At 49.4% G+C, this 15617-nt stretch overlaps 1 protein-coding gene across 1 annotated transcript; it reads right to left on the reverse strand.

Annotated features, from left to right (window-relative positions):
• Nucleotides 1-345: 345 nt before the first annotated feature.
• SRXN1 (sulfiredoxin 1) lies at nt 346-7186 on the reverse strand. The gene is made up of 2 exons (XM_032142472.2): nt 6930-7186; nt 346-2650 (listed from the first exon to the last, which is right to left on the reverse strand). Exons 1-2 carry the CDS (start codon nt 7137-7139, stop codon nt 2447-2449), a joined length of 414 nt encoding a protein of 137 aa, XP_031998363.2. The 5' UTR covers nt 7140-7186; the 3' UTR covers nt 346-2446.
• Nucleotides 7187-15617: the final 8431 nt, after the last annotated feature.

Here is a 15617-nt window from a genome sequence, read left to right on the forward strand (position 1 = left end):
CCAGCACTTTGGGAGGCTGAGGTGGGAGAATCGCTTATGCCCAGGAGTTTAAGACCAGCCCAGACAACATGGCAAAACCCTGTCTCTACAAAAAAAATTAGAAGGGCACACCTGTAGTCCCAGCTACTCAGGAGGCTGAGGTGGGAGGACCACTTAAGCCTGGGAGGTCAAGGCTGCAGTGAGTCATAATCGTGCCACTGCACTCCAGCCTGGGTGACAGGGCATGACCCTGTCCCAAAAAAAAAAAAAAAAAAAGGAAAAGAAAGTGGGGGTGGGCCCAGCAATCTGGGATTTAGCAAACAAGCTTGAGACCCTGAACCACTGGTCTAAAGGAATTGCACACCCTTTTTTTTTAAATTAAATAAACTTTTATTTTGGAATGATACTAGATTTACAGAAAAGTTGCAGAGATAGTACAAAGAGCTTCTGTATACCCTTCACCCAGCCTACCCCAAGGTCAACATCTTACATCACCATGGTACATTTGTCAAAACCAAGAGACTGAAATTGGTATATTAACTAAAATTCAGATTTTTTTCAGCTTTCCAGTTTTCCCACTAACGTCCTGTTTTTGTTCCAAGACCCAATCCAGGATGCCACACTGCATTGAGGACACGCTCCCTTTTCAATTCTGTTACTGGTCACCTCAGTCATCTTTCCCGGGGAAAGAGAATGCATGGGAAAAGCTCTTGTCATTATTGAACTAGGGAAACTGAGGCTTAAAAGTGCCGAGTGACCAAGTTCCCTTAGAGGGCAGTGAGAACAAGGCCCGCCTTACTCTGTTCCCTTTCCTCAGGGACTCTTGGTTTTCAGAAGCCCCTCTGGAATGTCCTACCTGACCTAACCCCATACCACCAGTGCAGACAAGGAGGTACCCCTACTACAGTGGGTCCAGCCCATGGAGAGACTCACTTCCTGCCCCAACACCTCTTCCCCTAGACCTTGAGGGCCAGGACAATGTCTTAGTGCCTTCCGACTTGGCAGAGTGAGGCCCCATGAGACAGAGAGAAAGGGGGAAGAGGGAAATACCTTTATCCAAATAAATACCCATCCAAAATTATTTGTGATAGGTGAAAAATGGCCCCAAGCTCTTTGTGGTTCCCCTCATCAAGACATGTAGTCTGTTTCTCATCCCTTGAATCTGGGCAAAGCCTTGTGATTTGCTCTGACCAAAAGAACTTAGCAGAAGTGACACTGTCTTAGTCCCAGTTCCAGGCCAAGAACTCAAGAAGTCTTTCAGCTTCTACTCTCACTCTCTTTGGAACCCTGAAGCCATCACGTGAATAAGCCTGAGCTAGCCTGCTGGAGAGGCCACGTGGAGGAGAACCAAGCAACTCCAGCCAACAGCCTGTCACCTGCCAGGCAAGTGAGTAAGGCTATCCTAGACCATCGAGGCCCAGCTGAGGTAACAGCTGACCTTAGCTCCATGAGGGATCCTAGGTGGGAGCAGCAGAACCGCCCTGTTGAGCCCAGCCCAAATTGCCAACCCATAGGATTGTGGGAAAATAAAGGGTTTGTTTCTAGCTGCCAAGTTTGGGAATAGTTTGTTACACAGCAAAAGCTAACTGGTACACAATTCTGCATTTCTCTCTTGGTAACGGGATCCCAGTTTTATTGCAGGAGGCAGTGTGCCAATCTCAGTAGATGGAACACGATTGGTCTATTCAGCCATGACAATTCTGTTCCCTGCTGTCTTAGCTTTGTTTGCAGCTAGGGGTGCAATGGTAGCTGGCTCAGGCCAAGGGTATCTAAGTGAAAATATGCAGAGGGAGAGAGCAGGACACAGACTTCTGACGAGGTTTTACTTTCTGATAGAAGGTGACAGGTCCAGCTAGTTTGGCCCTTCCTCTTCCTCCGCCCCTCCTTCCTTGAACGCAGACATGATTCTTGGGGATACAGCAGCCATCTTGGGACCATGAAGTAACAAGCACTGAGATTAAGGCAAAAGGATCCAAGATGTGACCCCTACCTTCGTGGAGTTGTTGAACCAATACCATTAGCCACTCATCTCCAGAATCCATGCTATGTGGAAAAACAATCTTCTGTTTGTTTAAACCACTGCAATCAAGGTTTTCCTTTCCTTGCAGCTGAATGTAGTCCATATAAGAGGTTACATAGACAAAAATGCAGAGGGATCCTTGTCCTTGGGAATTTGGAGCGGGCAGCACGTGGCTCTCCAAGCCCATCTCTGTTCTCATTTCACCTTCTCAGTAATGCTTCAAGGGTAAGGCCATGATCCTATTGTCACAGAGGTGGGAACTGGGGCTCCCACACTGTACAGTGAGTCCAAGGCCTTGTAGCTGGCGAGAGGGGTGCCCAGAGTCAGACCCTCTCACCAGGTGCAAACAGAATGCACCCCTGCTATCCCTTCTGCACGGCCCAACCTGCTGGAGGCCAGGTGTGTCTTCCGGGCTCTTGAAGGTGGCAGCAGGTGCCAAGGAGGCTGCTACTGCAAGTCTGGTGTGGATGCCCCCAGGTACACCCTTAGGTCTGAGAGAGTGGACTGGACAAGCTTGGCGGGGATGGTCTCTCGCTGCAGCTGCTGGTAGGCCGCATAGCGGTGGCAGCCCCCGAAGGAGTAGAAGTAGTCACCTCCCTGGGCCCCTTTGATCCAGAGGACATCGATGGGGGGCACGCTGTCTGGGTCCTCCTGGGGAGAAGAGGCAAACAGTCAATGGACATGGTACAAGGCTTGACAGTTTGTAAAGCAGACTTTGTCCATCTGTGTGAGCTCCTTATAAGGTGATCACACTGGACTACTGTGAGAGACAACTGTTAATTATCAGGAATTTTGTGAGCTGGTCGACATCACCTTGTAGCTTGAAAATCAGCCATGGGAGAGTATTTACACCAGAGAAATGGACAGATGCTACACATCAGGGATTTCTCCCACACATGTATCAGTACACCACATGCACACTACCCATCGGGTCCTGTTGTAGACCCTGGGAATACGGTACAGCTGGAATGTGACTGAATCAGGCCCTGCCTTCAAGGGCCTCCAGTCTAGTGGGGCAGATGGAATAAGAAGTAAATATTAGAGTGACAAATGCTATAATGACAATAACACAGGTGGCAGGACAGAGATGGGGTCCACAAGGCCTCTCTGAGGTGAGAATGAAGCAGAGTACTTGAAAAGATAGAGAAGTGGGGCCGGGCACGGTGGCTCATGCCTGTAATCCCAGAACTTTGGGAGGCCGAGGCGGGTGGATCACCTGAGGTCAGGAGTTTGAGACCAGCCTGGCCGAAATGGCACAACCCTGTCTATACTAAAAATACAAAAATTAGCTGGGCATGGTGGTGTACGCCTGTAATCACAGTTACTCAGGAGGCTGAGGCAGGAGAATCGTTTGAACCCAGGAGGCAGAGGTTGCAGTGAGCTGAGATCGCACCATTGCACTCCAGCCTGGGTGATGGAGCAAGACTCCATCTCAAAAAAAAAAAAAAAAGAGAGAAGTGGAATAGTTTCGACTAAGAGCCCAGCTGCCTGGGTTCAAATCCAGCTCTGCTGCTTAACAGCTATGTGAGCTTGGGCAATTCATCTTTTTGTGCCTCAGTTGCCCCATCTATCAAATTGAATGGAGATAACAGATCCATCTCATGGAATTTTTGGGTTAAATTAGTTAATATATATAAAGCCCTTCAAACCATGCTTGGCACACGGAAAGTGCTCAGTAATGTTTGCTGTCTATGACCTGAGGGAAGAATGTTGCATGCAAAGGGAACAGCAAACGCAAAGGACCTGAAACCAGAGCACGTTCACCGTGTCGGAGGCACAGCAAGGAGTTCACTAGAGTGGACTCCCGGGCTTGAGGAATGGTCAGAAAAGCCAGCAGGAGCCAGATGGTGCAGGTCTGTTTCTGAGAGCAGCAGGTGGGCCCCGGAGTGTTTGCAACAGGGGAGGGTGACATGATCTGATGCACATTCTAGAAAGTTGTCACAGGAGAACAGACTTGGCAGGGTGGACAGGGCACAGGGCTGGAAGACAGAGGGGAGGCCTCTGCAGGTATTCAGCAGAAGATGCTGGTCTGGATGATGGTGTGGTGGGGACAGGGAGAGGTAGACAGGTTTGGGACACATTTAGGGGGCAGGTCCGAGGGGTCTGGCAGAAGGGGTGAATCCAAGGACAAGAGAAAAGGGAGAATCTAAGTTGACTTCCTGTTAGGGGCCCACACAGCCAGGTGGAGAGTGGGTCATCCTCTAAATAGGGAAAGTCTGGGGCAGGATGGGTGCAGGGTAGAGCACTCTGGGGAGACCCCATTAAGTGTGAGCGGCCCGGAAGGCCTCCTGCTGCTGGCCCATGGGTTCTCTCTCATGATTCCACAAATGATTATTCAGCAGTAAGGTGCAGCAGTCACGAGCCTGAGCTCTGGAACCCAGTGCACCTGACTTTGGATCTCGGCTCCTCTCCACAGCAGCTGGGGCACACAGCCCTCTGAACACCATTCCTCACCTGTAAACTGGGAATAAAACACCCTATAGGGCTGCTGGTGAAGAGTCAGTGAGCTGATGCCTACTGGGCATTAGTGGAGCACTAAGGAGGGGCAGCCGTGCCAGGCAGGCCTTGTGCTGGGTACTGGAGGCACGATGGTGGATGGCCAGAATGATGGCTCCCAAAGATGTCCACGTCTGAATCCTTCTGAATGTGTTACCTTACATGGGAGAAGGGACTTGGCAGATGGAATTAAGGTAAGGATCTTGAGATGCGGAAATTATCCAAGGTTATCTAGATGGGTCAAATGTCATTATCAGGGTCCTTAAAACTGGAAGAGGAAGTACAGGAAGAGGTCAGAGTGATGCGATGTGAGAAGGCCTTGGCCTGATGTTGCTGGCTTTGAAGGCAGAGGAAGAGGCCATAAGCCAAGCAGTGTGGGTGGCGTCTGGAAGCTGGGAAAGGTGAGGAAATGGATTCTCCCCTAGAGCCTACAGAGAACAGGGCAGCCCTGCTTGATGTTAGCCCGGTAAGACCCATTTTGGACTTCTGACCATAAATAAATCTGTGTTGTTTTAAGCCATCAACTCTGTGGTAACTTACAGTGGCCCCAGAAAACTAATACGGGTGTACGTAAGCAAAGGCAGAGCTCGTTCTGGCCCTCAGAGCCTACGGTTCTAGCATGGAAGGCAGGTGTCTAAACAGGACGTTAAAAGCCAGTGGGCTGTAATCCCAGCACTTTCGGAGGCCAAGGTGGGCAGATCGCTTGAGGTCTGGAGTTTCAGACCAGCCTGGCCAACAGGGTGAAACCTCATCTGGCGGGCGGATCAGAAGGTCAGGAGATCGAGACCACGGTGAAACCCCGTCTCTACTAAAAATACAAAAAAAAAAAAAAAAAGCCAGGCGTGGTGGCAGGCGGAGAGGCTGAGGCAGGAGAATGGCGTGAACCCGGGAGGCGGAGCTTGCAGTGAGCCGAGATTGCGCCACTGCACTCCAGCCTGGGCGACAGAGCGAGACTCCGTCTCAAAAAAAAAAAACAAAAAACTAGCCAGGTGTGGTGGTGGGCGCCTGTAGTCCCAGCCACTTGGGAGGCTGATGCAGGAGAATAGCTTGAACCCGGGAGGCGGAGGTTGCAGTGAGCCAAGATCGTGCCACTGCACTCCAGCCTGGGTGACAGAGTGAGGCAACGTCTTAAAAAAAAAAAAAAAAAAAACAGCCAGTGAGATCAGAGCTATGCAGGTGGGCACGCAGGTGGCTGCAGCTCACAGAAGCTCCTAACCCTGTAGGGATGGTCAGGGAAGATCCTGACACTGAGACAGGAAGACCGAGGAAGAGTGAGAAACAACAAGGCAGAGATAGAAGAGGTTCTCAGCAGGAGAAAAAGCCCAGTGGTGGCACAGGGCGTGCATGGCAGATCCCTTCCCATCTCAGCCAGGCACTGTGCTACTATTGTGGCAACAGACAAGATGGGACAAGGTCCTCACCCTTGTGGAGTTCACATGAGGTCGAGAAGACAGAAAATAAAATGCAACACAAATAAATGTATAATATAATTTCTGGTGGACATAAGTGGTATCCTGAAAAACATCTCGGGCTAAGGGGAGAGCTAGAGAGGCGGGGGACCCTGACCAAGGGAGATCAAGGAGGCAGAGAGCTGAACCAGGCAGGGGAGCAGGCCCTGTGGTTGTCTGGGGAAGTGGCTCCTGGCAGTGAGGACACTAGTGTAAATACTAGGGCTGAAAGTTATCGGGGGTGGCTGCAGAGGTGCTGGGTGGGGCTTAGAGATCTCATGTGCTCACCTTCCAAGGGTCAAGGGGAAGGGGGACACAATGTTATGGAGGCCTAACCTGACATCTGTTCTTGCGGGGCCCCCGACCCAAGTTCCTGCCAGAATCACTCCGGCATTCTTAACACCCTTCCTCAGTGGTGGAGATGACCCTTGACCTCTCCCACTTCCCATTCAGACAAGGGCCTCCTACCAGATATGACACACCTAGTCCCACTGTCACTGATTGTCACAGCCATGAGAGCCCACGGCTTATCTCCGGGTAGTGCGGTGGCCATGTGCTGGGCAGTGGGGCCCAGGCTGCCTGGGTGTGAATTCCAGCCGTGTCACTTTTTAAGCGCCTGATCTTAGTCAAGCCGCTGAAATCTTCCCTGCTTCAGTTTCTTATCTGCAAAAGAGACACTATCTACCTCCTAGGGTTGGCATAGGAAACTAAGGGACTTCCTGCAGTTCCTGGACCACTGCAAGCACTAGCGTTATAAGCGTTATCATCACTACTTTAATTATCTCGTCCAATTCCCTCCTTGCCCAAGTGAGGAAACACAGGCCCAGAGAGGCCCAGCCACTTGCTCAAGGTCACACAGCAGATGCTGAGCTCCGGTTGAGCCCGGAACCAGTCCATCTCGCTTCCATCGCGGCGAGCCCCCTCCTCCGGCAACCTCCCTCCTCCGAAGCCCTCCCTCCGGCTGGCTGGACTCCCCGGGGCCTCACCCGGATCGTGTCCACGAGGCTCTGCACCTTGACGGGGTCCAGCACTGACGGCAGCGGCCGGATGAGCACGCTCAGCGGCACGTTGTGCACCGCGGCGATGCAGCCCGAGTGGATGCTGCCGCCCTGCGCGCCGCCGCTCGGCCCGGGCCCCTCGGGCGCCCCCCGACCCGCGCCGGCCCTGCCCAGCGCTCCTCCCGCCCGCAGCCCCATCGTCGCCGCCACTGTCGCCGCCGCCGCCGCGGGACTCGCCGCCTCCTCCGTCCTTAACTCCAGCCGGGCCATACCATTCCGCGAGGCCGGGTGGGGGGGTCCGGGCCAGGGCAGCGCGCGTTTCTCCCCCTACTCCGCTGTGGTCTGGCCTCAACCCCGCGGTCCCCAGCCCGACTCCGGCTCCGCTCGCCAGATGCGGCCGGACTCGCGCGGGGCTCAGGCTCTCCACCGGGGGGCGCCTCTCGCCTCCCCTCCGCCGCGCGGCGTCCGGGGAGTGGAAACGCCCGGGCGGGCTGACTCAGGGTGAGTTTGCAGGTCGCGGGGCGGGAGGGGCGCGGGTGACTCACCGGCCGGGCTGACTTAGGCTGCGGGGGCGGGGGCGGAGAGCGCGGCGGACCTGCCCAGCTAGGATGAGTCGGCAAAGCTAGCAGTGCGCGGCTGTCCCGCTGCTAGGGTTCCTAGCCAGCGAGGTTATGATCCCCACCAACGGTTCCACTTCCAATCTGGTGCTGGCTGTGTCTGGAGTCGTTCCGAACATTTTGCACGTATATTAACTTATCTAAACCTCAAAACAACCCTGCAAGGAAGGTATGATTGTTATTCCCATTTTACAGAAGAGGAGACTGAGACACAGGTTTAAGTGATTTACCCAAGATCATGGAACTAGTAAATGGCCGAATCCGCGTTCAAATCCAGATAGTCTGGCTCCAGAGTCCGCTCTCTACCCCACCACTGGCTGCCTTGGTTCAGCAACAGTGACTGTCACACGGAGCCCTCAGGAATCGCGCTGACAATGTGTGGGCCCTGCCTTCAAGTTCCACACTGTCTGTTTGTGTCATTACAACACTACTGGAAGTAGGTACAGTTATAGACCCGCTGTTCAAGGTCAGCTGAAATGAAAGTCAGGTCATACGAGTCCAAACTGTGGGGCCACTTAACCACCAACTCCAAGCAGGAAGGTGGACGATCCCAGACTCGGTTGAAGACAAGCATGTCTGGTTTGCTTGTCTTCCTTCTCAACCTGAATGGCACGAACATGGAGGAATGCATACTTACTCTGCCAGCAGGAGAAAACTCGAGACGAAGGAGGGAGCCAGGAGTTTCTACTTTGCCTTCCACCAGTTGCTGACACTTTCTGAACCTTGTCTGTAAAATGAAGTAATGCTGCCCATCACTCAAAGTTGTGTGAATTGAGAGAGTGCTCATAGTGCTCTGTGAATTGCATAACATCCATTTTGCTGTTGAAGATCATTTATTTTGGGTTCTTAGTCTCTCGCAAAACCTTAGAACATTGAGACCAAGACTTGAGCCTTTCCCTTTTGAAACATAATTCCCGTGCGCACCTAAATGATACTTTATTTCAAGAAGTAGAACTGACACCCACACCTCAGCCCCAGAATTATTAAGAATTAGAGAATTTCATCAAGAGGGAAGTTATCCCTTCTAAAACATCTTCCTCATTACAGGAAGTAAGAATGGCAGGATAACAGTTTCTAGAGTGGAAAAGTGGAGCTCTGGCCTGATTCTTTCATCATGTTGTACCCAGGGAGGCCTCATTTCCTGGTATCAAATTCTCTGTGTTAAGATATCTATGGCCCAATTCAAAATGGCTTAAGCAATAAGAAGGTTTGTTTTCTCACGTAATAAGATGTTTGGAGGTAGGTATGTCCAAGGTTGGTAAAGAGGCAGTTGAACAATGTGACCAAAGACTCCAGTTCTGGCTGGGCGCGGTGGCTCACACCTGTAATCCCAGCACTTTGGAAGGCTGAGGCAGGCGAATCACTTGAGGCCAGGAGTTCGAGACCAGCCTAGCCAACATAGTGAAACCCTGTCTCTACCAAAAGTACAAAAATTAGGCAGGCATGGTGGCGCGCGCCTGTAGTCCCAGTTACTCCAGAGGCTGAGATGGGAGAATCGCTTGAAACCTAGAGGCGGAGGTTGCTGTGAGCTGAGATCATGCCATTGCACTACAGCCTGGGTGACAGAGCGAGACTCTGTCTGAGAAAAAAAAGAAAAGACCCTGGTTCTGTCTATCCTTTTGTGCCAGCATCCTCAGTGTTCTGTTATCCTGCGGTGTGCCCCTTATGGTCCCAAGATGGCTACTGTAGCTCAAAACATCACATCGTTACATGCGAATGTCTGCAAGTGGAAGTTAGGACATCCCTTCGAGCACCTTTTTAAGAGTGAAGAAACCTTTCCTGACTGGATGCAGTGGCTCACACCTTCTGACCTTCCACTCCTCGAGGCCTGGAGTCCCCTCTAGGCACACTGGCCTCCTCGCTGTGCCTCCTCCACAGCGAATGTGTCCTGGCCTCTGGCCCTTTACATTTGTTGTTCCCTCTGAATGGAACGCTCTTCCCTCAGGTCATACACAGCATACATTACTGAGTGCTTTCCATGTGCCCAGCATGGTTTGATGCGCTTTACATATATTAACTCATGGAACCCAACAGCTTTATGAGATGAATCTGTCATCTCCATCCCCATTTGATAGATGGAGCATCCCTGTGGGAGCTCTGCCCATACATTCCAGAGGTGCCAGGCCATTCACTAATGGGGGCAGGAGCCGGTGAGTAAATGCCAGTCTTCTACTGTCACAAGTGGATGATTCAGAGAGGTGTTCTAGACCATTCAGATCTTTCTGGAACCTTCTCAGAGACCAGAAGTACTCAGCCCTATTGCTACAACTGACTTCACCAACACACCCTCTGTCCCATTCCTCCCACCCCTTACTTCTGCTTCCAGGGATCACCTCCCACATAAACGACTTACACTCAAGTCTCAGACTTGCTATCAGGGAACCAAAACTAAAACAAAAGGGAAACTTGATACTGGGTCATCCCCTATAGTTCTGTACTTTGCCTGGGTTAAAATTGCACTATTGTATTAGATGTGTGACCTTGGGCCAATCACCTGTCTGTGCCTGTTTCCTAATCTGCAAAATGGACATAATGTCACCTAATTCACAGGGATGTTGGAAGAATGAAGAGAGATGATGTTTGGTGAGGTCCTTAAAACAGTGCACAACACATTATAAGTGCTCAATAAATGTTTGCTGTTTGATTGCATTTTAAATTATAACAGAGCTTGAAGGTCTCTCCGTGTCTTCACTTTCAGACTAGTCTTGATGTATTAGTCAAGACTTTTGTTTGCAAGTGACAGAAAGCCAATGTGAATTAGCTTAATGAAAATGGGGATGCTTGGCTATTCCCTTGACTGAGGTGAAGCCGAGCCTCAGGGGAAAGTAAGTTGAGAGATTTCTCTGCCTTCACTCAGCAGAGGGATTATCTCTACATGTCAGGAACATGACTGTCAACAGCGATGATATTTGGCTTTAAATAAGGGAAACCTGACAAGAGAGACTTAATACAACTTAAAGTGTTTCCTTTTTTTAAAAAAAAAAGTCGAGGTAGGAAGTCCATGGCTGGGATGGCTGCTCCATGGTCACTAGTGGCATAGGCCCTTTCTATCTTTCTGCTCCATCATTTTCGAGCCGAGTTTTCATTCTCAGGGTCACCTCCTGTTCAAGATTGCTGCTGAAATGCCAGCCATCTCATCCAAATTCCACCCTGGAAAGAGGTGGAGAAATGGAAAGGCAAAGGATATGACCCTTCTCCCTTTTAGGATGCTACCTCAGAAGTTTTGTATAACACTTCCCTTTGCATGTCATTGACTAGAAATTGGTCACATGGCTACCCCTGGCTGCAAGGGCAGCTGGATATGTTGTCTTCAGCCGTAGCGGTAATGTGCTCAGCTAAAATTGGAGTTCTCTTACTAAGGAAGAATAGAGATTGATAAGTAGCTAGCAATCGGGGCCACAGCTCTCAAGTTACAGACCTTATAGCACAGAGAGAGGGAGAGAGAGAAAATTTCCAAGTTCTAGTCAGATGCCTACATATGAACAAACCAGCTATGGCACTGGGGAACACAGAATTTCTTAAAAGCGTAAGCCACCATTATTTATTATAATGACTTAAAGGTATGGAGTTCATTTAAAGATAATTACTGGTCACCTGCTACTGGCTAGGCTAGACCCAGGGGATTTAGTGATCAGCAAAAAGACACTACCAATCTCTGCATTATGAGGCTTACAGTGTAGTGGAGGATTCAGATAATGACCAAACAATCACACTGGTTAATGGAAAGTATACATTGATAGTAGGTGCTGCAAAAGAATGGCATGTAGTTCTGAGGAAGTGTTTTAGTCCTTTTGGCTGCCATAGCAATACCATAGACTGGGTGGCTTATAAACAAAAGAAATTTATTTCTTACAGTTTTAGGGACTGAGAAATCCAAGATCTAGGTGACTTTGTATCTCCCCAACATTCATATGTTGAAATCCCAACCTCCAGGTGATGGTGTTGGGAGGTGGGCCTTTGGGAAGTGATTATGTCACGGGGTTCATGGGGGTAGAGCCCTCATGAATGAGATTAGTGTCCTTTTTCTTTCTTTTGAGACAGGGTCTCACTTTGTCACCCACGCTGGAGTGCAGTGGAACTGTAAAGAAAACTTAAAATTTTTAAAATCAGGAGCCTGATAATAACTAAGGAATCCTGAACAGAGTGTTGGTAGAAATACAGATGAAAAAGGCCATTTGGATGAGGAAATGAGGAAGATATTATTGGACAGTGGAAAAAAGGCCATCTTGTTATAAAATGGCAAAGAACTTGACTGATTATGTCCATGTTCTAGTGTTTTATAGGAGGTAGAACTTGTGAGCAATGAAATGGGATATTTAGCTAAAGCTATTTCTAAGCAAAGTGTTGAAGCTGTGGCTTGGCTCCTCCTGACTGCTTACAGTAAAATATAAGCAGAAAGAAATGAGTTAAAGATGTGAATTTTAAGCAAATAGGAAGCAAAATGTAAAGATTTGAAAAATTTTCAGCCTACCTATCCATATTGCAAAGAATGAGAAAGAATGTTTGGGAGAAAACACCATAGTCTCCATAAGGAGACTGTAATGGTTATGAACTTAATCAGCCATCCCAGCAGGAAAACTGCCATCTTGAATTGAAGGGGAAGGAGACGGGAAGGGATGAAGGAAGGCTGTTTGACTTCTTGGATTTTTCAGGACAAGACCAGAATGCAAACTATTCTTCAAGACAAGGGAAGAATGACCCTGAAAGCAATTCAGAGATCATCAAGGCTATCTCCTTGCTTTCAAAAGTCGGGGGCATTGCGTTGCGTTAGAGGGCCTCTGTCCAAAGCCATGGAGGAAGAGCTGCCCAGAGCTGTTGGCGTGGGACCACCCAGAGCCCTGGGAACATGACCTCTGCTGGATAGAGCTGGAGGGACAGGACCACCACCCCAGAAGGTACAGAGGGTGGGACCACCACCATCGTGGATCTGGAAGGCTGCCTCAGTGGCCTGGAAGCAGAGCATTTAATGAACTAAAAATGATTTTTCTTGAGCCTTAAGATCTCCTGGAGTTTGCCTTGTAGTTTGGATGTAATTTGGATCTGCTATTCCTTTCTTCTTTCCTGTTTCTCCCTTTTGGAATGGTCTATCCTATGCCTGTCTCACTATTGTATTTTGGAAGCAGATAACTTGCTTGATTTCACAGGCTCACAGCTAGAGAACAATTTGCCCCAGGATGCATCACACCTTGAGTCTCGGCCATATCTTAGATGACACTTAGATAATACAACTTTGGATTTTAGACTTCAGAGTTAATGCTGGAATGAGTTAAGACTTTTGGGGCTGTTGGGATGTAAGGAATGAATGTATTTTGCATTTGAGAAGGATGTGAATTTGGCGGGGGACGGGGATGGAGGCAGAATGCTATAGACTGAATGTTTGTGTTCCTCCAAAATTCATGTTAAAATCCTAACCCCCAATATGATGGTATTAGGAGGTGGGCTTTTGGGAGGTGACTGGGTCATGAAGGCAGAGCCCTAATTAATGCAATTAGTGACTTTATGAAAGAGATCCCGGAGAGCTCCCTCACCCCTTCTACCATGTGAGGACACGATGAGAAGATGGTGGAACCAGGAATCAGGTCCTTACCAGACGTTGAATCTGCTGGCCCTTGGATCTAGGACTTCTCAGTCTCCAGAACTGTGTGAAATACATTTCTGTTGTTTATAAACCACCTACTGTATGGTAATTTGTTACAGCAGCCTACACAGACTAAGACAGCCATGATCTGATCTGCATTTTCGAAAGATCCCTGTGGCTGCTGTGGATAGAGGGAGGGAGGCCAGGGAGGCAGAATGGATCCAGGGAGACCAGGGAGAAGGCTGGTACAGTTGTCTAGATAAGAGATGATGGTGGCTCTGGACCAAGGTGGAGACTGAGAAGATGGAGAGGAAAAATTGACAGGACCTAGTGGATTGGGTGGTAGGATGGGGAGACAGAGGTGAGAGAGATGACCTCTGGGTTTTGTGACTGCAGGACTAGATGGGTGCTGGTGTCATTCACACAGGTGGGATGCCCCAGAGGAGAAGCAAATCACGGCTTCAGACCTGGGCTGGTCTCTGGTGCTTTTGGGATATCCAAATGGAGGTAGCCTGTAGGCTGATGCAGATTTGCAGCTCAGAGAGGAGGCTGGAATTGAAAATGTCAGTGTATGGGTCATCTCATATAGGTAGAAATTGAACCCACAGCTGTAATTAGATTGCTTTAGGAGCATATACAGGAACAGAAAGTGGGTTCCTTCCTTGGGTATAGGTAAGTGAGTCTGCAAAGCTGCTAGGTGGAGCAGCCAGACAAGTAAGAGAACCAGGCAGTCATGTCATGTCATGGAGGCCTCGAAGCTCTTTGAGGATGTTGTAAAAAGCAGACTGGATCCATCTGCCAGTTGAGGTACTTTGGACTGCAGATAACAGGAACCTGATTCAACTGACTGAAACAATAAACTCATGTCTTCAGGTATGTTCAAGTAAACAGAAGTCCACAGGCAGCAAGCAGCCTGAGTGGGGTTCAGGGTGGTTTTTTCATTGGCTCCCTGATGTCATAAAGGATACAGGCTTTTTCCATGTCCCTGCATTGCCATCTGTGGTGTGGGCTTCATGTTAAGGCCAGTTCATTTCATGGTCACAAGATGACATTTTTCTCTATTCACATTTGAGGGGAAGAGGAACTGGACTTCCTTTCCTCTTAAGCAAAGGAAGCAGCAAAGTTTTCCATAACCTTCCAGCAACCCTCTCCTTAAGTCTCATTGGCCAGAATTGGGTCATGTGCCCATTTCTGAACCATGGGAGATGTTAGTATTCTTAGACCAGTAAAGACTACCTCTTAAGCTGATGTTCAGTCCCCAGATTACATGGTTGCTAATCCAGGAGAGAGGGGTGGGGTGGAATGGTTATTGGACCCATATAACTGGGCTGGATATGGCTGATGGAGACCCAGCATTCTTTCCCATCTCCCTCTAGGGTGCCTTCTAGATTGCACAGTTGGAGAGTTAAAAACTCTATTTCTCAGATCTCTTTGCAGCAAAGATACTAACAGGGAATTAAGTTCTACCAGTTAGATGTACTTTCATGAGATATGGATGGCAGAGGTGGGCCGGGGCCATCTTCCTACCGTTTTGACTCTTGCTACTGTCAAGATCGTCTTGGAGGTGTTAAGATTTTCTGTAGCAGTGTTCCAGCATTGTGCCACCAGCACAGTGGGAGACAGGAGATAGTTATAGAGGCAGTGGCAAGGGCCTGCTGATCCCTGGATTGCACCTATGATGCGGTGTTCTTCATCTCAGTAGTTCCAGTGTACCCTATTGACCACCACCAACCCCCACTCCGCACCCTCCCCCACCACTGACTGTGGAAGAGGCAGGTGCTGTCTCAGTGGCAGCAGTTCTGCAGTGGGATTCTGGGGTCCAGCAGATGGCTCACTTCAGCCCTTCCACAAATTTTGTCAGCAACCAATTATTGAAGTATTAAATCCTTTTTCCTTCAAAGGAATTTAATACATGTTTATAAAATCCTGTCTAGAGTGGTTTCTGTTCCTGGCACCTAAAACAAACATAATGGATCCAACAGCCAGTCATGGGCAGTGTATGTGGGTGGTTAAGGGATGCAGCAGGTGCCTGGGTTTCTCAAAACCCCACTGGCGAGGCAGGCAGATCACTTGAGGCAAGGAGTTCAAGACCAGCCTGGCCAACATGGCGAAAACCTGTCTCTACTAAAAATACAAAAATTGGCTGGACGCGGGGGCTCACACCTGTAATCCCAGCACTTGGAGAGGCCAAGGCGGGCGGATCACAAGATCAAGAGATTGAGACAATCCTGGCCAACATGGTGAAACCCTGTCTCTACTAAAAATAGAAAAATTAGCTGGGCATGGTGGCACATGCCTGTAGTCCCAGCTACTCAGGAGGCTGAGGCAGGAGAATTGCCTGAACCCAGGAGGCGGAGGTTGCAGTGAGCCAAGATCACGCCACTGCAGCCTGGCAACAGAGCAAGCCTCCATCTCAAAAAAAAAAAAAAATTAGCCGGGCGTGGTGGCACGTGCCTGTAATCCCAGCTACTTGGGAGGCTG

This window comes from Hylobates moloch, unplaced genomic scaffold (genome assembly GCF_009828535.3).
Source record: "Hylobates moloch isolate HMO894 unplaced genomic scaffold, HMol_V3 SCAFFOLD_21, whole genome shotgun sequence".
NCBI lineage: Eukaryota > Metazoa > Chordata > Mammalia > Primates > Hylobatidae > Hylobates > Hylobates moloch.